The sequence below is a fragment of the Bufo bufo genome, chromosome 8 (genome assembly GCF_905171765.1).
Source record: "Bufo bufo chromosome 8, aBufBuf1.1, whole genome shotgun sequence".
NCBI lineage: Eukaryota > Metazoa > Chordata > Amphibia > Anura > Bufonidae > Bufo > Bufo bufo.
The window spans coordinates 135,758,929-135,783,479 of NC_053396.1; the positions used below are offsets into that span (position 1 = coordinate 135,758,929).

General features: G+C 48.5%; 1 protein-coding gene across 1 annotated transcript in view; it reads left to right on the plus strand.

Moving 5' to 3' along the window:
* The window catches only part of RADX (RPA1 related single stranded DNA binding protein, X-linked), a 104,800-nt gene that overhangs the window by 51,393 nt on the left and 28,856 nt on the right, over positions 1–24,551 (plus strand). The window contains exons 7-9 of the mRNA XM_040406324.1: positions 11,959–12,050; positions 13,401–13,523; positions 16,862–16,969. Of these exons, the coding sequence (XP_040262258.1) occupies positions 11,959–12,050; positions 13,401–13,523; positions 16,862–16,969 (323 nt within the window). The remainder of the gene's footprint in view (positions 1–11,958; positions 12,051–13,400; positions 13,524–16,861; positions 16,970–24,551) is intronic.

Sequence of the window (24,551 nt, forward strand, 5' to 3'; positions counted from 1 at the left end):
ACCTGTTGAAGAAAGCAACGGTAGGACGGGAAGGGCACTTACCAACTGGTTGTCGATAGGATGGAGCTCCACGGTAGCTCCTGGACCGTCCTGAAAAACCCCTGGATGGGAAGAAGGATGGTTGATGTCTGGCATCCTGGAGGGAGGATCTATAGTTGAAGGAGCCTCTTCCTGTACCACGGGAATGGAAATCGGACCGGCCGGACAGACTGCCCCTAGAGCTGCCGGCCCTGTTGGAAAAACGGGTGTTAAAGACCCTTTTCATTGATGTCTGGGCTTTATCTAAAGCCGTAAAGGCCCCGACATATCTGCCCAGTTCTTTAATAAACGAGTCTCCGAATAAGAGGCCCTGAGCATTTTTTCCTGCTTCTGACAGTGCAAGGTTGGAGAGCTTAGGCTCCACCTTCATCAAGATGGCTTTACGCCGTTCGATGGCTAAGGAGGTATTTACATTGCCTGCAATGCAAATGGCCCTCTGAACCCATCCTCCTAACTCGACAGGATCTACCTGTCTACCCTCCGCCTTGGCGGACTCGGCCATGTCGAATATTTTTGCAAGAGGGCCCGTGATGTCCAGAAGTTTATCCTGAACCGCCCGCAAAGCTGAGTCAAGCCCTTTTTTCGGGTTAAACTTTGTTTTCGTGAGGAATTGGACCATCTTAGGGTCAACAGTCGGTGTTTCACACACTTTATTGGGGATCAAAGGGCGGGGGCATTCCGCTCGCAATTTACTGCGGGACTCCTTGCTTAGGGGAGCGCGGATTTTCTCTTCCAAATAATGTGCTACATGTGTGGCGGGAAGCCATTCTGCTGATCTGGGATGATGTAACTCATCCGGATTAAACAGGGGGGCACCTAGCGGGTCAATCATAAGGTCGTCAGGTATTGGAAGGCCTTCCTGTAAGACGCCTGTAGGCGTGGGTGGGATGGGAGCTGGTAATATATTCAGAGGGTCAGTTTCGACGTCCTCAAGCTCCTCCCCTGAGTCATAATGGGACTCATTCTGAACCTCCTCAATCGATTCCCTGTCAGAATCAGTCAAAGGCTCAGGAAGGGTCCTGGCCGATTTCCAAGCACGAGAATGTTCTGCCTGTCGTGCACAGGCTCTTTTTCGCGGTACAACCGCGTGGTCATGTGATGGATTACCATCGGTTCTAAGCGTTCTGGAGGCGGATGGTCCTTCAGAGACCAATATAGGATCCTGTGTGACCCTAGGGGGCTGAACACATAAGGCCTGAGATAATGACTGTGATAAAGCTGAGGACATGGAGCCCATAGCAACCATGATCGCCTCAGAAATAGATTGCTGCAGCGCAGCATTATGTCTCTCCTGTGAGGAATCATTCCTTAGGCTGAGAGCATTAGGGGGGCTAAGGACGGGGGGGGGCAGCAGGGTCCTGCCTAACGGAAGAGGAACTACTGCGGCGAGACATTGTGAGTAGAGTGGAAAGGAGTTAGTCACCCCAGACCACAAGAGGAACGAAGACCTGAAAGAAAGAAGAAAAGGCAATGAGGACCAGAGACGCCAAAGGATAAAACAGGGCGCAAAGATAAACACTCGCCTAAGAAGAGCACCGGCACCGAGTAAGGTGGGAGCTGCCGGAGCACAAGCTGAGACAAACGGCGCGAAAATCCTGAGGAAAGGCCGAGATCTCGCGAGATCTCAGGTGGCCGCAGTCCAGGATAGGAGCGCCGATGCCGGGAGAGCCGAGGCCGAAATCTCGCAGATCGCGAGACTTCGGCCGTCACAGCAAGCGCAGGGAGAATCAGGAAGGAGGAGGAAGTCACGTGTGACGCGAGATAATGGCCGGGGCGGGCACGAGCAGGCCGAAAAGGACCGGAGAGAACCGATAAGGAGTATAGGAAAAGTCTGCAAACAGACGAAAAATAAGGGAACTGGGGAGCGGACTCAAAAGGGGAAAAGAGAAAAAACCAAAAGGGCAAAATAACTACCGATACTAGGTAGGAACGCCGCAGTGAAGTGGGAAAAGGCAAGCCCCCCACAGCAAACCTGGAAGGATGTAAAAATACACATAAAACGCTGTATCGACAAAATGACAAGTAAGGATCCTATTAACAAAGAGGATACTTATCTGCTATGGCAGCAGCAAAGAAAGAGGATGATCCCAGAGTGTGGAGTCTATATATACTGGGATAAGGGGGTGGAGTCGGTTACTATGGTGTTTCTTTTGATTGACATGTTCATTTCTTTGCTGCTATGGTAACAGTAAAGGAAGTTTAAAGCAATACGAAGCCTCCGTGTCTTGTGATAAAATTCATAGTTTTGATGCCTTCATAGTCATGAAAATAAAGAAAACTTTGAATGAGAAGGTGTGTCCAAACTTTTGGTCTGTACTGTACACGTCATGTGTGTACACAGTGGCGTCTCTATTTATGTGCATCACATCACAGGTGGACAACCAGTGACACTGGAGTGAAAACACATGTGTTGGTGACACATATTAATGTTTGTACAAAGTCTTGGTAATGTTGCAGCAGATGGCATCAAGATCACTTACTGCTTTATATGTTAGCTACCCCATGGGACAGAGAAGTCTATTTGTTAGGTCCCACCGAGTTCTAGTCATATGTCACTCAAACTACTGCAATGACCAGAGGCGGAGGAGCAGAGCAAGACGCAAGCTGTGGAGTAGCAGTTTGACAGCTTTAAATAAAGTGTGGGGGGGGGGGGGGGGGAACCTGCTCGTTCCTTCCCTCCATTGCACTTGCAGCCATGTCCAGCCCTCCGCCCACTAGTAGTAATGCAGGAGGCAGAGGCCAGTGACCAGGGAACGTAAGCAGGTGGCAGGAACGGACATTTTAGAAGCGGTTAGCACACATGCGACCGCTCCTATGACGTCATTTAATACTGTGGTTATTAGGAAACTGATGTCTCCACATCACCGGGTTTTTTTATATCGTGGATACCGGTATATCGCTCAACCCTAGGGCATCCTGGGGAGTCTCTGCTGTTTTTAGAATAGCCAATTGGTGCATAGTGGTAAAAATAACAGTTAAAACTTGTATTTTGCTCAGAGGTTCTAAGAAATATTGAGCTCGTGAAATTTAAACTTAAAAAGAAAAACCTCAGAAAACTTTGCTTCTAGGAATGCAAAGCTAGTGACATCCTGTGACTTGCATGTTCGTAAAACAGCCAAAAAGCAATCTACCGATGGCCATCTCCTGGCAGTGTGCCCGAGCATGGCGGAAACACCTAGTGGAAATGTTTTGCGCATAAAAACAAGAATGTTCTGTATTTTCAAATTTTGCCCATTTTTTTTTTTTTTTTTTTTTTGTTGCTGAAATTTCTACTACAAATTTCACCTCTTATGTATAGAAGGTTGAAATCCTGCAGTGCATCTGCAACAAAGTCCTCATGTGACACATGGATGCTGCAGTTTAATCACCTTGTGCGGACTTATCCTTGGTGATAGACTGAGATATTAATGTAACATGTGAATACGTGCTCAGCGACCTAGTATTATGTTAAAAAAAAATGCTAAAATGTGATAAAAAAAATAAAAAAAAAGTAGAGAACTTGGCTATCTCGGCAGTCCCATAGAGTGGCAACGTGCCTGTGTGACCATCACTCTATTCATTTAGGAGACTCCGAGTTGTTGTTTTTTTTTTTTTAATTTTTTTTTTTAACTTGGAGGTTTTTTGTATTTAACCTTTGTTTCTTTATGTCCCACAAAGGAACTTTAACAGGTGACCTTTTGATCACTTCTATAATAACACTGTACTGCTTATGCAGTAGAGTGTATTATACTGTCACTAACAGGCTGTGCCAGAGAGGCGCAGTCTGATAGGGATACACTGCAAGCAGGCCTGGAGTCTTCATGAGGCCCTAGGCTCCCATACGACTACATCGGCGACTGCGTTCTCATTCGAGGGAGCACCCTGCATCTAAACCACTTAGATGCTGCAGTGGCTATTAACCATCTAAGGGTACTTTCACACTTGCGGCAGAGGATTCCAGCAAGCAGTTCCGTAGCTGGAACTGCCTGCTGGATCCGGAAATCCGGACGCAAACTGATCCGGATGCGTATCAGTCTGACAAATGCATTGAAATACCAGATCCGTCTCTCCGGTGTTATCTGGAAAAATGGATCCGGTATTAAATTTTTTTCACAGATTTAAAGGTCTGCGCATGCGCGGACCGGAAGAACTGATCCGTCAATGAGGCAATTTTAATGCCATTTCAATGGAAATTAATGCTGGATCCCGCAGGTGTTCAGGATTGTTGACCAGAGAGAAAAATGCAGCATGCTGCGGTATTTTTTCTGGCCAAAAAACGTAAGAGGGACTGAACTGATGCATCCTGAACGGAATGTTCTCCATTCAGAATGCATTAGGGTAAAACTGATCACTTTTTTCCCGGTATTGAGCCCCTGTGACAGAACTCAATACCGGAAAAGAAAAACGCTAGTAAAAAAGCCCCCCCCCCCCCCCCCCTAGCAGTTCAATGGTCCAGATAGGCACTTCTGCAGATCCAGGATGTTGGAGCAGTATCCCAGCTCTCATGTGAGAGATGAGCCCCTTATCTCCTCTGCACAGTTTGTAAAAAGGCGGTAGCCTAGCCTAAGGCTTTATAGTGACTGCCATAAAAAGGCCCATTGGTAGTCACTAAGGAGTTAAATTTCCCAAAAATTATATTTAGCGTTTAAATAGAACTGGTTACCACGAAATGCAGTGTAACCTGATTGAAAGCATTCTCTGTGTAAGTGTGTACACATATATAGCCGACTGATAGTAGTTCACAGGCATGGTCCTACGTTCTGAAATGTGGAAAATGAGGGTTTCTCACCGCACCTGATGACTGCTGCCATTGCCACATCTAGATTAGGAATGAATGGAAAGGTGGCTGCGGATGTTTTGCTCACTCCATTGACTGCTGAGAGTAGAGGAGGGACCCACATCTATTCCAAGGATGGACTTTGAAGAGGTTATCACTTCAGCAAATGGCATTTATTATGTACAAGTTAATATAAGCCACTTACTATTGTATTATCCATATTGCTTCCTTCCCTGGCTTGATTCTTTTTTCTATCACATTATACACTGCTCATTTCCATGGTTACGACCACCCTGCAATCCATCAGTGGTAGCTGTGCTTGCACACTATAGGAAAAAGTGCTGGCCTCTGGTGGTCGGGACCGTGGGAGGACACACAGGCTAGTGCTTTTTTTTTTTTTTTTCTATTGTGTGCAAGCACAGCCACTGCTTCTGGATTACAGGGTGGTCGTAACCATGGAATCGAGCAGTGTATGAAGAGATGGAAACATGAATCAAGCCAGCAAAGGAACAAAATATAGACAATCACAATACATTAGTAAGTGCCTTTTTATTAAAGGGGTTGTCTGGGATTGGGAAAATTGGTGTAATAGTACTAGAGTTACATGCATACATGCATGCATGCATGCATACATACATACATACATACATACATGTCCTACCTTTTCCACATGTTTCTGAAGCCCTGTTTTCTCGCCCATATTCCTTGGGGGACACAGGAAACCATGGGTATAGCTCTGCTCCCTAGGAGGCGTGACACTAAGTGAAAGCTGTAAGCCCCTCCTCCATCAGCTATACCCTTCAGCCTGGAGAAGAGAGACTGCCAGTTTTTGCTTAGTGTCCAAGGAGGCAAGACACTCCCTGCTTAGGCAGGGTTGTTTTCCTATAATTTATTTTTTTTGCGTTATTTGTTTTTAATTCGTTGTTTTTTTTTTTTTTGTTTTTTTTTTTTCTACTTACAGGGACAACAGAGGCGCACTAGACCCCTCTGTTTCTCCCGGGGTTGAGTTGCGCCAGTACCGGTAATTCCGCACTGCCGCCTCCCCCACAGAAGACAAGGTGGACCAGGGCAGCCTCGCTCCCCTGCGTCCCGCCAGCTCAAGGGTCGCCCGCACGCCAAGTCCCTCCCCCGGCTTCCTGCCACTGCGGTGCCAGTAGCTGAAGGGGCGACCCTGCTGGATGGATTGAGGGCGAAGACAGCGTATGGTGAGTGGCTGCTCCAGCCTCCCCTTCCCTCCTCCCACCGCTGCTACATCTACGCTTGAAGGCAAGCGTTTTTTCCATCATCAACCCCCCCCCCCCCCCCCACATGGGCATATCGGGGCCGGCAACTTTACCGGGCATCATTTGGGGGGGACTTCGTCTTCCTTAGCGGCAGGGCATCAGGGGGACGGCTGTAGGCAGGAGGCCGTCTGCCACATCCAGGCACGGCGGGGGCCGCTTACTTGGCGCGAACGGCGCCATTTCATCTTGGCCGGCACTTCATCTACCTCGGGGGTTAAATCATTTTGCCGCGCGCGCGCGGCTCTGCTTCTCCTTCAGCGCGGCAGGGGGGGGGGGGGGGGCGCGGAGCTTCCTACATGCGCTCCGCTACTTCCTGTTTCGTCGGGCTCCACATCTCTAGTGCTGCGTGGAATCCTCTCTGCCGTCCGATCCTGAAGCTATTCATCTCCGTGCCTGCTGCCTCTCCTCCACAGCCTCCTTCAGTCTGCTGCCCTTGCTGCTGCCGCTTGCATCATCCGGGTCTGGTAGGACTGTTAACCCCCTCCGTGCCACCAGTACTGTTGCTTGGGTGTAATCCCCGTTCCGTTTTTTCCCTGGGGTCTCCCACTTTAAGGGCAACATTTTTTCCACCATGTCAGACCCTTCTGCAGCTGCCAAGCCTTGGTACCATGCCTGTACCGCTTGTAGGGAACCCTTTCCCCGGGGGCAGTCTGATCCGCACTGTCCTGCATGCCGAGCTCCACCGCAGCCTCAGTCGCCCGCTGTGTCGCTCCCTGCTTCCTCTGACCCGCCTGACTGGGCTAGATCCCTGTCCCAGGCCGTGGAAAGCCTCACTCATGTCGTGGGCCGCCTAATAGACAGGCCGCCTACCCCGCAGGACGCCACTCTTACTGTCGCGCCCTCCGGGTCCACCGCTTCTGCCGCTGCAGCGGGTTCACCCTCTCTTAGTGACCCCTCCCGAGCTAGGCACTCTCAGAAGCGTTTTAGAGTAGAGCGAGCCTCCTCCTCGGAAGCCTCCCTCTCCCCGCCACGCGTGCGCACTCAGACGGGCCTCTCCTCTCCAAAGGATTCGCCCTCTGAAGGTGAATTGGCGGTTTCAGATTTGGAAATGGACTCGGCCCTGCCGTCCAAGCTAGCCTCAGCGATGGGTCAACTCATCTCTGATATTCGTGACACCTTTAAGGTGCAAGATGACCCCCCTAGCTCTGACGCAGCTAGCGTCTCCTTTATCAGACCCAGGCAGGCCTCAAAAGTCTTTCCAATCCACTCTGATTTCTCCTCCGTGGTGTCTAAGGCTTGGGCTCGCCCGGACGCCCGTTTTGTCAACCCCAAGAAGCTGGACATTTGCTATCCTTTTCCAGCCGATGTCGTGGCCACCTGGTCGTCCCCACCCAAGGTGGACCCCCCTGTGGCCCGTCTGTCAAAGAACACGGCCATCCCTGTTCCCGACGGGTCCTCTCTTCAGTCAGCGGAGGACCGTCGCATGGAGACCCTTTCCAAGGGCATTTTTGCTGCCTCCGGTTCTGCCCTCAGACCGGTTTTTGCCTCTGCTTGGGCAGGTAAAGCAATCTCTGCTTGGGGTGCGCAGCTGGAACAGTAGTTGGACTCGGACGTCCCCATCCAGGACCTACGTTCCTTGGCCCAGCTTATTATTCGTGCCGGGAATTTTGTTTGTGAGGCCTCCCTTGATGCGGGAGCCCTTATAGCACGCTCCTCCGCCCTGGCAGTTTCCGTCAGGAGGGAACTCTGGCTGAAGGTTTGGAAAGCGGACGCTGCCTCCAAACGTTCCTTGGCGGGGCTACCGTTTACGGGTTCCCGCCTTTTCGGGCTCCGCCTAGACGAGCTTATTTCGGAGGCCACGGGTGGTAAAAGCACCCATCTTCCTCAACCCCAAGCCAGGGGCGCCCCCCGCGGACGCCCTGGTGCGTCTCATTTTCGGTCCTCCCGCAGGACCTCTGGGGCTCCCCCCACAGCTGCCGCTTCGGCCCCTCCCCAGGATAAGCGTAGGAAGCCGTTTTTTCGGGCGCAGGCCGCAGGCTGCCCGCACACCCGCAGCAAAGCAGTCCTCTGCCTGAAGGCGCGCCCCCACCCACCCGGGTGGGGGGCCGGCTCCTCCTTTTCAGGGACATCTGGATGGCTCACGTCTCCGACGCCTGGGCTCTCGAAATTGTGTCCTCCGGATACAAAATCGAATTCGCGTCCTTCCCTCCAGATCGGTTCTTTCGCTCCCGCCCGCCGCGGGACCCGAAAAGCGCGGCTGCGTTCTCCACGGCTGTTCAAGCCTTACTGGACAGGGGGGTGATTACCCCCGTTCCTCTAGAGGAAAGGTTCCAAGGGTTCTATTCGAACCTCTTTGTAGTTCCCAAGAAGGGAGGTTCGGTGCGGCCCATTTTGGACCTCAAAAAGCTCAACCGTTTTCTCCTCCTTCGACGGTTTCGGATGGAGTCCCTCCGTTCCGCGGTGGCTTCCCTGGAGCGGGGAGATTTCATGTCTTCCATCGATATACAGGATGCCTACCTCCATGTTCCGGTAGCCCGGTGTCACCATCGCTTCCTCCGATTCGCCGTGGGGGACCTCCACTTCCAATTTGTCGCCCTTCCCTTTGGGATGGCAACAGCCCCCCGGGTGTTCACCAAGGTCCTGGCCCCGGTTTTGGCCTTACTCCGTTCCAGGGGTGTTTTTCTGCTACCGTACTTGGACGATATCCTCATCAAGGCTCCGTCCCTTTCTCAAGCGGTTGCCAGCGTGGATCTCACTCTCGAGACTCTGGCGAGGTTCGGTTGGGTCATCAACTTCCCCAAGTCCTCCCTTCCCCCCCTCCAGACAACTGGTCTTCCTGGGAATGCTTTTAGACACGGGAGCGGCGGAGGTAAGTCTTCCCTCGGAAAAACGACTGACCCACCGTCGACCGTCCTTCCGCTTCTGCATGCGGGTCTTGGGGCAGATGGTTGCCTGCTTCGAGGCGATCCCATTTGCGCAGTTTCACTCCCGCCCTCTCCAACGGGCGATCCTCTCCTCCTGGGACAAATCGCCGGAGTCTCTGGATCATCCCTTCCATCTATCGCCTCCGGTGCGTTCATCTCTCCGCTGGTGGTTACAGTCCCCTCTTCTGGGCAGGTCCTTTCTGCCGCTCAACTGGTTGGTGGTTACAACCGATGCCAGTCTCTTGGGCTGGGGAGGCGTGTTTCCTCCCCGATCCGTCCAGGGCATTTGGTCTCCATCGGAGTCCAAACTCTCGATCAATGTCCTGGAGCTGAGAGCGGCCCTTCTGTCTCTGCGACACTGGACTCATCTGCTGAAGGGTCATCCAGTTCGTGTGCAATCGGACAAAAACCACCAGGGGGGCACTCGCAGCGCTGCAGCAATGCGGGAGGTCACCAGCATTCTCCGTTGGGCGGAAGCCCACGTCCCGGCTCTATCTGCAATTTTTATTCCAGGGGTGGACAATTGGGCGGCGGACTTCCTCAGTCGCACCACCGTCGACCCCGGCGAGTGGTCTCTTCACCCGGAGGTGTTCGAGGCCATTTGCCTTCGTTGGGGCATACCGGATGTGGACCTCATGGCCTCCAAATTCAATCACAAGGTCCCCGCCTATCTGTCCAGGGCCAGGGATCCGGGAGCTTGCGGAGCAGACGCCCTCGTTCTTCCTTGGCGAGGCTTCGCGCGTCCATACATATTCCCTCCCATCCCACTCCTGCCCAAGGTCCTTCGGAAGATCGCGGCGGAAGGTGTCTCGGTGATTCTGGTCGCTCCGGACTGGCCCCGCCGGTCTTGGTATGCCGACCTCATGCTGCTCCTGGCAGACGCGCCCTGGCCGCTGCCCGCCAGGGAAGATCTTCTCTCTCAGGGACCGATCTTCCACCCGCGTTTAAGGTCCCTACGTTTGACGGCGTGGTTGTTGAGACCACCGTCCTGACACGTAGGGGTTTTTCTGCGGACGTCGTCCGCACCATGATCCGCGCCCGTAAGCCGTCCTCTTCTAGGATCTATTATAGGACCTGGAGGACCTATTTGGGGTTCTGTGCCGATCTGGGGATTCCTCCGCTCCGCTTTTCTCTCCCCACCGTTTTGTCCTTCCTGCAGAGCGGACTTGCCCAAGGTCTGGGTCTTAGTTCTTTGAAGGGTCAGGTGTCTGCGCTGTCCATTTTGTTTCAGCGCCCACTGGCACCCCTTGGTCCTGTCAAGACCTTCCTTCAGGGCGTGGCTCACGCGGTTCCCCCGTACCGCCCTCCGGTACCGCCCTGGGACCTGAACCTGGTTCTCTCAGCGCTCCAGGCTTCTCCTTTCGAGCCTCTGCGGACGGTTTCCTTGCGACTTCTGTCCTGCAAGGTTATTTTCCTTGTAGCAGTCACCTCTCTTCGGAGGGTGTCCGAATTGGCTGCACTCTCCTGTCTGGAACCTTTCCTAGTGTTCCACCAGGACAAGGTGGTTCTTCGTCCGGTCCCTTCCTTCCTTCCTTCCTAAGGTGGTCTCTGCCTTTCATCTGAACGAGGACATCGTTCTCCCCTCTTTGTGTCCTTCCCCTTCCCACCCCCGGGAGAGGAAGCTTCATCGCCTGGATGTTGTCAGGGCGCTCAAGGTTTACCTGGAGGTAACCAGCTCTTTCAGGCGTACTGACTCGCTCTTTGTGGTTCCAGAGGGGTCGCGCAGAGGGATGGCGGCGTCCAAAGTTGCTATCGCCCGTTTTGTCAAGATGGCTGTTACTGAGGCTTATCTCGCCAAGGGCAAGGTTCCGCCCCTTGGTGTTACCGCTCACTCCACTAGAGCTGTCGGGGCTTCCTGGGCTCAGAGGAATCTGGCTTCTACGGAGCAGATTTGCAAGGCGGCCACTTGGTCCTCCTTGCACACCTTCACCAAGTTCTACAGGGTGCATACTCATGCGTCGGCTGACGCTGCTTTAGGCCGTCTGGTGTTGCAGGCGGCAGTTGATTGATGCCTCTAGTGTTGGTCTAGTTTGTTCTGGTCCCTCCCTTCTGGGACTGCTCTGGAACGTCCCATGGTTTCCTGTGTCCCCCAAGGAATATGGGCGAGAAAAGGAGACTTTTGTATTACTTACCAGTAAAGTCTCTTTCTCGCTCTTCCTTGGGGGACACAGCACCCGCCCTTCATTTGGGTTTACAGTTGTGGTTCCGGCTTGGTTGCCCCCGTTGGGGCTCGACAGTTCTTTTTTCCGGTTGGTGGTTATCTTTCACTACTTGGACACGCAACTGGCAGTCTCTCTCTCTCCAGGCTGAAGGGTATAGCTGATGGAGGAGGGGCTTACAGCTTTCACTTAGTGTCACGCCTCCTAGGGAGCAGAGCTATACCCATGGTTTCCTGTGTCCCCCAAGGAAGAGCGAGAAAGAGACTTTACTGGTAAGTAATACAAAAGTCTCCTTTTCATATAGGAAATTCTTAGCCGGAAGTGACTGTTTTCTTATACTCTGTGACGTTCCGGGTCTCTTGCAGGCGAGCTGAAGCCTCTTCTTCCGGCTGCTCAGTAAGCCCGGTGACCTCTCCGGCACTGATGAGTGGGCTTTAGTGCTGCTCTAGCCAGTAAAACGGCTAGGGAAGTGCTAAAGCCCGCCCATCAGAGCTGGTGACTTCACCGAATACAAACTGCCGGGCGGAAGCCTCCGCTCGTCAGTGTGTTATTGTAAACAAGAGCCTTTGCCCTGTACAATTTAGCGCAGGGCAAATGAGAGCATGAACTGCTCCGATGCTCAAGTCAGGGGGGCTGCCTGGGTAATAATGGGGGTTTGTCCAGGTTCAGCTGTGAACCCGGACAACCCCTTTAACTTTCTCTACATAATAAATGCTATTTGCTGAAGTGACAACCCCTCTAAATGTCTCAGTTGGGATTTCCCTTTTAATCAAGGCTCCATAGAAAACATGATAAAAATGGTATTTTCGTATCTTGGTATTTTTTTTAATAGCCTATTGGCATTTTATGCATTTTAGACTGGAATTTAACGACCTACCTCACAACAGAGTCTGTGACGTCATAGGACTTGTAACTTATGTTGGAAGATCTGAACGATTACGAAAAAGGGGTAAGTCACAGATTTGCAAAACTGAACTATGGCTCATTTTTTATTTAAAAGGGGTTCTCCAGGACATTGTAAATAAAGTTGATTGAAGAAAGAACTCTCTACTCACACTTTGTACTGTCTTCTGCAGCAATTTGGACCCTGTGTGCAGATTGTAGGGGCCTCATCTACAGAGATGGCACTGTTTGTTACATACAGCACGTATCTAAGTCAAGGTATGTGTACATAGACTATTTTTATAATGTCTTGGAGAACCTATTGAATGGCTACATCGGTAGTGTTGGTAACCAGTTATGAGCATCCACTCTGCACAAGTGGTGGTCTGGTTGTATCTGTATATGACAAAGTGTTAAACGGCATCTGTCAGCAGATTTGTACCTATGAAACTGGCTGACCTGTTACATGTGTGCTTGGCAGCTGAAGGCATCTGTGTTGGTCCCGTGTTCATATGTGCCTGCATTGTTGAGAAAAATTGTTTCAATATATGCAGATGAGCCTCTAAGAGCGACGGGGGCGTTGCCCGTACACCTAGAGGCTCTGTCCTCGATGCAACCGCGCTCTCCACTGACGGGTTTAGGCATGATGATGTTTTCACTGCACGGCCCTGTCAGAGTGGAGAGTCTGTGGCAGTTGCAGAGACAGCAGTACCTCCAGATTTTAAAGAGGACCTTTCATGGATCCAGACATTATGAAATAAGTATCAGGATATGTAGGGCACAAAGCAGGGATCCAAGGTCCTCTTTAATGGCAACGCCCCTGTGGCTCCTATAGGCTCATTTGCATATAATGAAACCAAATTTTTCTCAGCTATGGGACCAACACAGATGACTTCAGCTTCCAAGCGCACATACAACAGGTCAGCCAGTTTCCTAGGGACAAATCTGCTGGCATCGGCCTCGGGTTACAAACTGTGCGAGATTACGGCGCTTCAACTATGTGACATCGGGGGAGCACGGAGGGGAGCTGGAAGATGCTGGGCGGTGCTGGGCGCCTTCACAGTGGGCGGTGCTGGGCGCCTTCACAGTGGGCGGTGCTGGGCGCCTTCACAGTGGGCGGTGCTGGGCGCCTTCACAGTGGGCGGTGCTGGGCGCCTTCACAGTGGGCGGTGCTGGGCGCCTTCACAGTGGGCGGTGCTGGGCGCTTGTATATTACGGACATGCTAGTGGAGATCTAGTAGCACATGTAAATAGCTCTATAAGCTAAAGCTAGATGACAGGATCCCTTAACATGTTCATATGAATCTGGTATTGTGTGACGTAAGTCTGTATTACGCCCTAGAAAATTTGAGTCCTGAGGTTGTTTTTTGCCATCCAGTGCTAAACAGGGTTTTATTGTTTTCTGTCATTTCTTCAGATGACTGGGAAGATTTCTGGGTATATCGATGGGTTCAAATGATTGATGGGACTTCAGACCAGCCATTTCTACTTGAAATTTTTGCAACCTCACAGCCGGATATTTTTGAAAATATATGTCCAAGTATGTATATGAATGATTAGTATTGCCACATATCCTTTAATAAATGTGGTGGTCTAGTTGATAGGATGCACTGCTACAAAGTCGATTGTGCCACCTACTAAAAACTGGCAATTGGTGGCTTGCGTTGGTGATGCACATAAAAATTCTCTATTTTATTTATGTCTGGTATGTTGTGTTTTTTTTTTTTTTTTATTTATTTTTTTATATAAAGGGGCTTTCCAGGACTACAATATTGCTGGCCTGTCCTTAAAGGGGTTGTCCAAGTTATGAAAAAATATATAGCACTGTAAATCTGATGGTCATTAATGTATAACGAAGCTAAGCAAGTTTTAGTCAATATAAAATATTTCCTCATTTCCCTGGTTTTCTTCTGGCCCTTTATCTGCAGTAACAACAATCTCTGCCCCTCCTCTTGCAAAGGGAGTGAATAAATCTGCCCTGAGTGACATGTCTGCCTGCTGGGATACTCAGCAGCATGTTATACGTGTAGGCATGGGCGTCCGCAGAAATTTTTCCAGGAGGCGGGGCATAATTTTGACATTGAAACGGGCACGTGTATGAAGCCTAACTGCAGATATAAGAGGGTGGAACGGAACCCCGTTTGTGTACAGGGACTAAACTTTAAAATGGGAAGCCACCACAAAAGGAAAGACCAATTCTTCTTATTTCACTTGAATGTCTATTAATTTGATATTATTTTTGCACCCCTTTGTTATAGTCTCAGCATTCAGCAATATGTTAATTTGCATTTTGTCGCCAACAAATGAAATGTTGTGTTCTGTACCTGAACGCTTCCAGGCTTTTGTCATATGTAACTTACAAGCAGATAGTCTGCAGAATACCAGACCTACCACCAGTATTACCCCTTCATATACCGCCTGCCTGGTCACCCTGACCAGGCGGTATATGATTGAAGGGGCAATACTGCCTGGTATATGGACAGCAGAGATGGCATCCTCTGGGCAGTACGGTCTATGGTCATCCTTCACCAGCACCCTGACTGCCACCTGCTTGGCCTGGCTCTCATGGCACTTCACTGCCTGCTGCTTGGCTATCAGTGACTCACCCCACACCTAACACTCAGGGTCAGGGAGTGACTCAGTAGTCACACTGTGACACTGACTGACTGTCACTCACTGATAGCCAAGCAGGTGGCAGTCAAGGTGCTTGTGAAAGATGAATTGACCATAGACAGTACTGCCCAGAGGATGCCATATCTGCTGTCCATATAATACCAGGCAGTATTGCCCCTTCATATACCGCCTGGACACCCAACACCTAACACTCAGGGAGTACTGTCACACTGACTGGTCTGTGACACTGACTGTCAGTCACTCACTTTGTTTGTGTCGCTCTCGCTCATTCATTCAGGCTGCCTGTGGTTGTGGAGTCCTGAAGTGGCCGGCACACTGCAGGCGACTCTTCTTGCTCCGGCTCCGCAATGTCTTTCCTTCCCAGAAGGTGGGCGGAGCTTCGTACTGTCGTGCGCGCCCGGCCCTGGTGATAAATCAGGGTGCGTGCATGCTCCTGATAGATACCGCTCCTCACTCTGCGGCGCTGCGCAGTGCTGCAGAGCTGAGGCAGAACTCAGTTCACAGATTGCCATTGTTTTTTTTTTGGGCATTCACCTAACGGGATGGATCATGTGATTATTTTTATAGAGCCAGTCGATACGGACGTGGCAATACCTACTATTTAATGTGTGCTGTCAGCATTCGTTTCTCCGTTCCGTGGCCCCGCAAAAATTATAGATCATGTTCTATAATGGGCCGCCCGTTGGGGAAGGCACACGCGCGGCATCCATGTTTTGCGGATGCACAATTTGCAGACACGAAATGACTTAATTATGGGAAAAGAGCCTTTTTTTTCTTTTTTCTTTTTTTATCCCACTGTGGGACTTCCAGTTTTGGGGGTCTTATCCCCTTTAAAATACATTACAATACAAGTGTATTGTAATGCATTGACTGTCAGTGTATTACCAGTGTAATACACAGCCTGCTTGCCTGTCAGACCCAGGGGGCTGGGTATCACAGGCTTCCATAGAAGGCAGCCCCATGGCATACAGAGGGTTAAATCATCGGTGTTCTGTCTTCATACACGTTTACACAGTGTGCAGTCTGACATTCAGCATAAATCATTTCTGTCTTCCCGTTCTTTGAAGTCTAACTTGTTTATAGATCAACAGGTTGTACTCTGCGCGATGCGCGTAAGGGTCCATTCACATGTCTGCAAAATGGGTCTGCATCCATTCTGAAATTTTGCGTAACCGGTGCAGACTCATTAATTTTCAATGATCCCGAAATGTGCTGTCCGCATCCGCACTTCCGTTCCGTAAAAAAATAGAGCATTTGAGCATTTTCTATAAGAGAGCCGGCGATGTGCTGTCTGCAAAATGCGGAACGCACATTGCCGGTGTCCGTGTTTTGCGGATCCGCAAAACACATACGGACGTGAGAATGGACCCTAAGTGAGAGATTGTACAAGTGTGGTAAAACTACAAGAATACAAATAGCAAGTATAAAGTATAGATAGCATGTACTATAACATTTGCATTAACACTGAAGCACATGGTAAAATGGCTGCCTGTACATAAGATTACATGTCTAGCTAACAGTAGTAACAACTCCCTGAGTAACCATTACAACTAGCTGAACAGCTTTGCATAACACAATACCTGAAACAAAAGTAGATTTCTCACCAGATATGCTTTTCCAAGGATGGTGAAGTTTAAGAAGGAGATATGCAAAAGGACAGCTCTGCTAATGTGTCCTGGAGGCTGGAGACTTCTCTTTACCAGGATGCTTTTCACCACCACAATGCAGTAGTCTTTGTAACAGAAAAACAAAGTGTAATACAACTTAACATCGCTAGATGGTGCTATAACCACACTAACCACTTCAAGAATACCATTACTGTGGCAGAATGAGCTAGAATCCTTTTCTAACCCTGCTAGGCAGAACAGGTGTTTTTCACTCTTGCCGGCGTATACAGCAGGGGTTCGGCTGTCAGCGACTGCAAGGCCACTGATGCCGATCGGCAGAGGCAGCTCCTTTCACAAATGAAAGGCACTCCTAAGGTGCACCCTTTCCTATTATGCCGTATGGACGTTGTCTCCTTTTCTGGGTGTACTTCTACATGAAAGTCTGTTTTATCTGAATGGCTGCCATTTAAAGGGGTTTTCTGAGAGTTTTTAAACTATCCTAGAAAGATTTTCTCCTGTTCTGCGTTTGACACCCACCTGATTTTGGCTCACAATAACTGGTGGAAATAACTGACCAAATATAGCGTGAACTTGGCCTAACTTTTTTATTTTTATTTTTTATCTTCTCTTATGCTAGTGTCTTATCTGGTGTGCACTCAGATGCGCGTGATCCAAGAATATCCGGATGATACCACCTACAATGCTTATCTTACAACCACCAATGAAAGTCAAGTATTTATAACTGGTATGTCATAGGCTGCTAAGAGTGTTATAGGGAATGTGTCATCGATTTTATTTTTTATTTTTCTACCAGTTAAAACCAGATTAGAAAGGATGTGTGACTGTGTTTTTTTATTTTATTTATTTTTTTCCATTTCCTGAACATTATTATGGGGGTGTCAATCTTTCCTGATCTGTTCTTAACAGCTTTTAACTCAGATTGAACATAACCCTGTTCAAGGGATTTATAGTAGAATTTAACAGCATTTAGAAAGCATTAAGAAAAAATTGCTTTATGGCAGCCCCATGGTCCATAGACACAATGGTCAGGAGGGGCCATCATTGACTTCTGTAGGAGCTTTCTAGGCATGCTCTGTGCCCTGTGTAGAGGTCACTGTACAATGGAAGACTAGATAAGCTCTGACAATCACCTATTGTGAATGGCGAATACGGTCTTATCTGTACACAGCAGTGATATATGCCATTCTAAATCTGCCTGTAATGAGATACCTGCAGTAAAGTGATCTGTACAGGCCAAGAAGTGACGCCTTTTTATTAGACTTTTTTTGTTTAAATGTAGATATTGACATGGAAAATTAAAAAGAACCAAAAATTCTTAAAAAATGTGTTTTAACATAGTGATTTAAATAATGTCATTTTATGATGACACATTCCCTTTAAGCAAACTACAGTATTTTAGTAATCCTCTTGTGTTAAAGATAAAAAATGCAAAAGGGGTTAAACTGAATACAGTGATTACTCGCCTTCTCTTCCATTGTCGCCATTCTGGTGCCGGCTTAGATGCAAAATTGCTTGGACTGGTCATTTTGCCAATTACTGGCTAAGGCTACTTTCACACTAGCGTTTCTATTTTCTGTTATTGAGATCCGTCATAGGGTCTCAATACCGGGAAAAACGCTTCAGTTTTGTCCCCATTCATTGTCAATGGGGATAAAAAGTAACTGAACAGAACAGAGTGCTCCAAAATGCATTCCGTTCTGTTCTCATACCGGAGAGCAGACTGCAGCATGCTGCAGTTTGCTTTCCGTCCTGGGATGCTGAGCAAAACGGATCCGTCATGACCCCAATGCATGTCAATGGGGACGGTTTTCACTGGCACAATCTAACACAATAGAAACTGATCCGTCCCCTATTGACTTTCAATGGCGTTTGATGTATCAGTCATTGCTATGTTAAAGATAATACAACCGGATCCATTCAGAATAGATGCAGATGGTTGTATTATCAGTAACTGAAGCGTTTTTGCTGAACCCTGTCGGATCCAGCAAGAACGCTAGTGTGAAAGTAGCCTGAGGTGGGGTAGCGCTGAGGCTTAGCGGGCAGTCAAAATTGCTGGAAATACCCCTTTAACCAGTGGATGATTTCTAACCCCTTAACGCAGAACGCTGTACATGTATGGCGAGGGATGCATTGCCAGAATGCATTCTGCCGTACATGCACGGCGGGATGATCGGGCGGGCACCGGAGCGGTGCGCGCCCGATAACTGCAGGGGTCCAGCAGTCCCTGGTAGCCGGGCCCCTGCTGATTAACCCCTTCTATGCCGTGGTCCGCGCTGACCGCGACATAGAAGTGGTTTGCGGCGGGTGAGTGATCGCATAGAGTCCCCCGCGCTGCTTTGGTGGGGACCCAATGCGTGACAAGGCAGCCAGATGCCGTGCAGAGGCTGCCCAATGCCCTGCATTGTTATGTAAAACTGAAACAACCAAGAAAATTAGTCCTATTTGGTATTGTCGCGTCCGTGACAACCTGCTCTGTAAAAATAAAACATGATCTAACCTGTCAGATGAATGTTGTAAATAACAAAAAAAAAAAAACTGTGCCAAAACAGCTATTACCTTGCCTCACAAAGTGTAATAAAGAGCAACCAAAAATCATATGTACCCTAAAATAGTACCAACAAAACTGCCACCCTATCCCGTAGTTTCTAAAATGGGGTCACTTTTTTGGGAGTTTCTACTCTAGGGGTGCATCAGAGGGGCTTCAAATGGGACATGGTGTCAAAAAACCAGTCCAGCAAAATCTGCCTTCCAAAAAACGTATGGCATTCCTTTCCTTCTGCGCCCTGCCGTGTGCCCGTACAGCAGTTTACGACCATTGAGTTTTGTTTGGCTGTTAACCCTTACTTTGTAACTGGAAAAAAAAATATTAAAATTGAAAATCTGCAAAAAAAGTGAAATTTTTAAATGTTATCTCTATTTTCCATTAATTCTTGTGGAACACATAAAGGGTTAACAAAGTTTGTAAAATCCGTTTTGAATACCTTGAGGGGTGTCATTTGTAAAATGGTGTCATTTTTGGGTGGTTTCTATTATGTAAGCCTCACAGAGTGACTTCAGACCTGAACTGGTCCTGAAAAAGTGGGTTTTAGAAATTCTCTAAAAAATTTCAAGATTTGCTTCTAAGCCTTGTAACGTCCCCAAAAAAATGGCATTCCCAAAATGATCCAAACATGAAGTAGACATATGGGGAATGTAAAGTAATAACAATTTTTGTAGGTATTAATATGTATTATAGAAGTAGAGAAATTGAAACTTGGAAATTTGCAAATTTTTCTAAATTATTAGTAAATTTGGTATTTTTTTTATAAATAAATAACTTTTTTTACTTCATTTTACCAGTGTCAAGAAGTACAATATGTGACGAAAAAACAGTCTCAGAATGGCCTGGATAAGTAAAAGTGTTTTTAAAGTTATTCACACATAAAGTGACACTGGTCAGATTTTCAAAAAATGGCCTGGTCCTTAACCACCTCCGGACCGCCTAACGCAGGATTGCGTTCCGGAGGTGGCAGCGCTGCGCAGAGTCACGCATATACGCGTCATCTCGCGAGACGCGAGATTTCGCTCAAAGCCGGCCCGCGCATGCGCATCGCGGGCCGGCAAAATTAAAAGAAGTATTTCGTCACCAGCCTGCCAGCAACGATCATTGGCTGGCAGGCTGGCGATTTTCAAAAAATCCAATCCAAAGTCATATAACAGATCATATTAGTAAATATGATCTGTTTATATGGCTTGTCTGCTCCTGTGCTGGTCCTTTTCGTCGGTTGGATCCAGCACAGGAGCAGACTGAACTGTGAGTACACCAACACTACACCTTAGCCCCAGATCACCCACCTGCACCCCAATTAACCCTTTGATCACCCCTTTGATCGCCCCTGTCAATCACTAGTGAAAGGAAAAAAAGTGATCAGTGTAAACTGTCACTTTTTTTTTTTCACTGGTATTGGCTGTTAGGTTTTAGGGATAGTTTAGGCCCCTTGGTTAGGTAGTTAGCGTCAGTTAGCGCCCACCCCACCGCACCGCAGTCACTTTTATTCGCTGTTTAGCGTATCGCTAATCAGCATTTGTACTTTTATAGTATCTGTAAGTGATCAAAACTGATCACGGTCAGATCTATAATAGTATTAGTGTCACCTTAGCTCGCCCTCCACCCAAAACGCAGTGTTTGCCCGATCAGGCCTGATCGGTCGCCCACACGTGCGTTCACCCACGCCCGCCCCACCGCAGTGACAAAAAATATATATTTTTTGATCACTGCACATTCATTTTACACGCACTGCGGCGATAAAAAAATCAGTTTTGATATTTTTTATCAACCGCAGCAGCCTCCGGTACTTCGCTAGCCTCCCCTTTGTAAGACAGGTTTGCTTTTTTTCTTGGGTAGTCTCAGGGAATACCCCTAAATTTAGTAGTCCAAAATGTCAAACAGGGGGTATTCTTCTGAAGAGGCCTACAGGATTCTGACCCAGTCGGATGAGGAGTGGGAACCCTCATCTGACGAATCTAGCGGGTCAGAATATGAACCTGTGGAAAGCAGTGGCTCTCTGACCCAAAGTTCGGACGAGGAGGTGGAGGTCCCTGGCAGCACCAGGCGTACCCGGCCCCATGTCGCTAGACCACAGGTTACGCAGGATCCGCTTCAAGAGCAGCAGAGTGGGGCTGGCGCTGCCGGATCACGTGGTGAGGCATACACCAGCAGCGCAGCCCTCCCTGGACCTAGTACCAGCACTGCCGTACAACCTGGTGAAGTAGCGAGCACCAGAAGGGCAGTTGAAGCTGGTACGGTGGCACGTGCAATAGTTACCCCGTCGCAGCCACCACAAAGACGGGCCCGTAGAGCCCCTAGAGTCCCTGAGGTGCTGGCAAATCCTGATTGGCAGTCACCAACTTCAGCCGCACCAGTAGTTCCCCCTTTCACCCCCCAGTCTGGAGTTCGGGTTGAGACGGCTCAAATCGGTTCGGCCCTGGGATTTTTTGAGCTGTTCTTGACTGCGGAGCTCTTGGACTTAGTCGTGGCAGAGACCAACCAGTATGCCACACAATTTATAACCGCTAACCCGAGAAGCTATTATGCCCAGCCTTTCCGGTGGAAACCAGTCCAAGTTTCCGAACTTAAAATTTTTTTGGGCCTTCTCCTCAACATGGGCCTGACAAAAAAGCATGAATTGCGGTCATATTGGTCAACGCACCCAATTCATCACATGCCCATGTTCTCTGCTGCTATGTCCAGGACACGATTTGAGACCATCCTACGTTTTCTGCATTTTAGCGACAATACCACCTCCCGTCCCAGAGGCCACCCTGCTTTTGACCGGCTCCACAAAATTCGGCCCCTCATAGACCATTTCAACCTGAAATTTGCAGATTTGTATACCCCTGAGCAAAACCTCTGCGTAGACGAGTCCCTAATACATTTTACCGGGCGCCTTGGCTTCAAACAATACATCCCAAGCAAGCGTGCCCGGTATGGGGTCAAATTGTATAAGCTCTGTGAAAGGGCCACAGGCTATACCCACAAATTTCGGATCTATGAGGGAAAAGATCAGACCCTGGAGCCGGTCGGTTGCCCTGACTACCTGGGGAGCAGTGGGAAGACAGTCTGGGACTTGGTGTCACCCTTATTCGGCAAGGGGTACCATCTTTATGTGGACAATTTCTACACAAGTGTGGCCCTCTTTAGGCATTTGTTTCTAGAACGGATTTGCGCCTGTGGCACCGCGCGAACTAGTCGCGTGGGCTTCCCCCAACGGCTTGTAACCACCCGTCTTGCAAGGGGGCAGAGGGCTGCCTTGTGTAACGAAGAACTGCTCGCGGTGAAATGGAGAGACAAGCGTGACGTTTACATGCTCTCCTCCATTCACGCAGACACGACAATCCAAATTGAGCGAGCAACCCGTGTCATTGAAAAGCCCCTCTGTGTCCACGACTATAATGCGCTCATGGGAGGGGTGGACTTCAATGACCAGATGTTGTCTCCGTATTTAGTTTCCCGCAGAACCAGACGCTGGTATAAGAAGGTGTCTGTATATTTGATTCAATTGGCGCTGTACAATAGTTTTGTTCTCTACAGTAAGGCTGGGAGAACAGGATCCTTCCTCAAATTCCAGGAAGAGATCATCGAGAACCTCCTTTACCCAGGAGGTTCCGTGGCCCCATCCACCAGTGTAGTTAGCCGTCTACACGAGCGACATTTCCCCAGTGTCGTTCCTGGTACCTCAACCCAACCGTCACCCCGAAAAAGATGTCGTGTCTGTAGCAGGAGTGGAATAAGGCGTGACACCCGCTATTTCTGTCCTGACTGTGCTGACCACCCTGCCCTATGCTATGGAGAGTGTTTCCGGAAGTACCACACACAGGTACACCTAGCATAGGGATCACATCTCACCAGGACAGGCACACAGGGCTATTAGGGCCCATTCACTCACAGCTGCTGCAAACCTCTCCTTTCACCTGGGATAAAGTGCATAACGTACTTCGCCACATCTTTGGGCGATTTGCGCTTTGCACATTGTCCCATGGGGAAGGAGAGGTTTGTTCTATAAAAGGTAAAAAAAACTAAACAAAAAAAAAAAATACCGGTAAGTAAAAAAGTTAAATGTTCAGTTAAAGTTTTAAAAAAGTTTCTATGTTCTGTTCAACAGTTAATAAAGTTATTGCTTTGCGGCCTGGTTTTTTCTTTTTTGTTTTGTTTTTTTTACCTTTCAGGTGGACCAACCGATCGACTAGCTGCAGCACTGATGTGCATTCGGACAGAAGCATTGCGCTGCTGTCAGATTACACGCAAGTCGGTGTATGCGGCGCTGCAAGACGAGATTTCTCCTCTGCAGTAAAAGATACGTTTGCCGAGGCATATGAGCTGAGGAGGTGGCGGTGTTCCTATACTTTGGCAAACACTTTGTATATATAAAAAAAAAAATCCCGGCAATGATTTATTCATCCACATCGATTGATGTGAATGGAGAAATCTGGTTTGCCAGGGCATACGAGCTGAAGTGGGTATGGATGTTGGGCGGAGCTCCTATGTCCTGGCAGACGCCTTTCCCCTCCTTTTTCTTTTTTTGGCAGAGATTTTTTTCATCCACATTGATCGATGCGAATGAAGAAATCTGTGCCGTTCATTTTTTTCTTTCAGCCCAGAGGCTGAACGGAAAAAAAAAATCTCATTACCCGTATGCTCAATATAAGGAGAATAGCAGAAACTCCTAATGCTGGGCATACATGTAATGATTGCGGAGACCCTCAAATGCCAGGGCAGTACAAACACCCCACAAATAACACCATTTTGGAAAGAAGACACCCAAAGGTATTCGCTGAGGGGCATATTGAGTCCATGAAAGATTGAAATTTTTGTCCCAAGTTAGCGGAAAGGGAGACTTTGTGAGAACAAAATCAAAAAAATCAATTTCCGCTAACTTGTCCCAAATTTTTTTTTTTCCAATGAACTCGCCATGCCCCCTCATTGAATACCTTGGGGTGTCTTCTTTCCAAAATGGGGTCACATGTGGGGTATTTATACTGCCCTGGCATTTTAGGGGCTCCAAAGCGTGAGAAGAAGTCTGGTATCCAAATGTCTAAAAATGCCCTCCTAAAAGGAATTTGGGCACCTTTGCCCACCTAGGCTGCAAAAAAGTGTCACACATGTGGTATCTCCGTATTCAGCAGAAGTTGGGGAATATGTTTTGGGGTGTCATTTTACATATACCCATGCTGGGTGAGATAAATATCTTGGTCAAATGCCAACTTTGTATAAAAAAAATGGGAAAAGTTGTCTTTTGCCAAGATATTATCTCACCCAGCATGGGTATATGTAAAAAGACACCCCAAAACACATTCCTCAACTTCTCCTGAGTACGGGGATACCAGATGTGTGACACTTTTTTGCAGCCTAGGTGGGCAAAGGGGCCCACATTCCAAAGAGCACCTTTTGGATTTCATAGGTCATTTTTTACTGAATTTGATTTCAAACTCCTTACCACACATTTGGGCCCCTAGAATGCCAGGGCAGTATAACTACCCCACAAGTGACCCCATTTTGGAAAGAAGAGACCCCAAGGTATTCGCTGATGGGCATAGTGAGTTCATGGAAGTTTTTATTTTTTGTCACAAGTTAGTGGAATATGAGACTTTGTAAGAAAAAAAAAAAAAAAAAATCATCATTTTCCGCTAACTTGTGACAAAAAATAAAAAGTTCTATGAACTCACTATGCCCATCAGCGAATACCTTAGGGTGTCTACTTTCAGAAATGGGGTCATTTGTGGGGTGTTTGTACTGTCTGGGCATTGTAGAACCTCAGGAAACATGACAG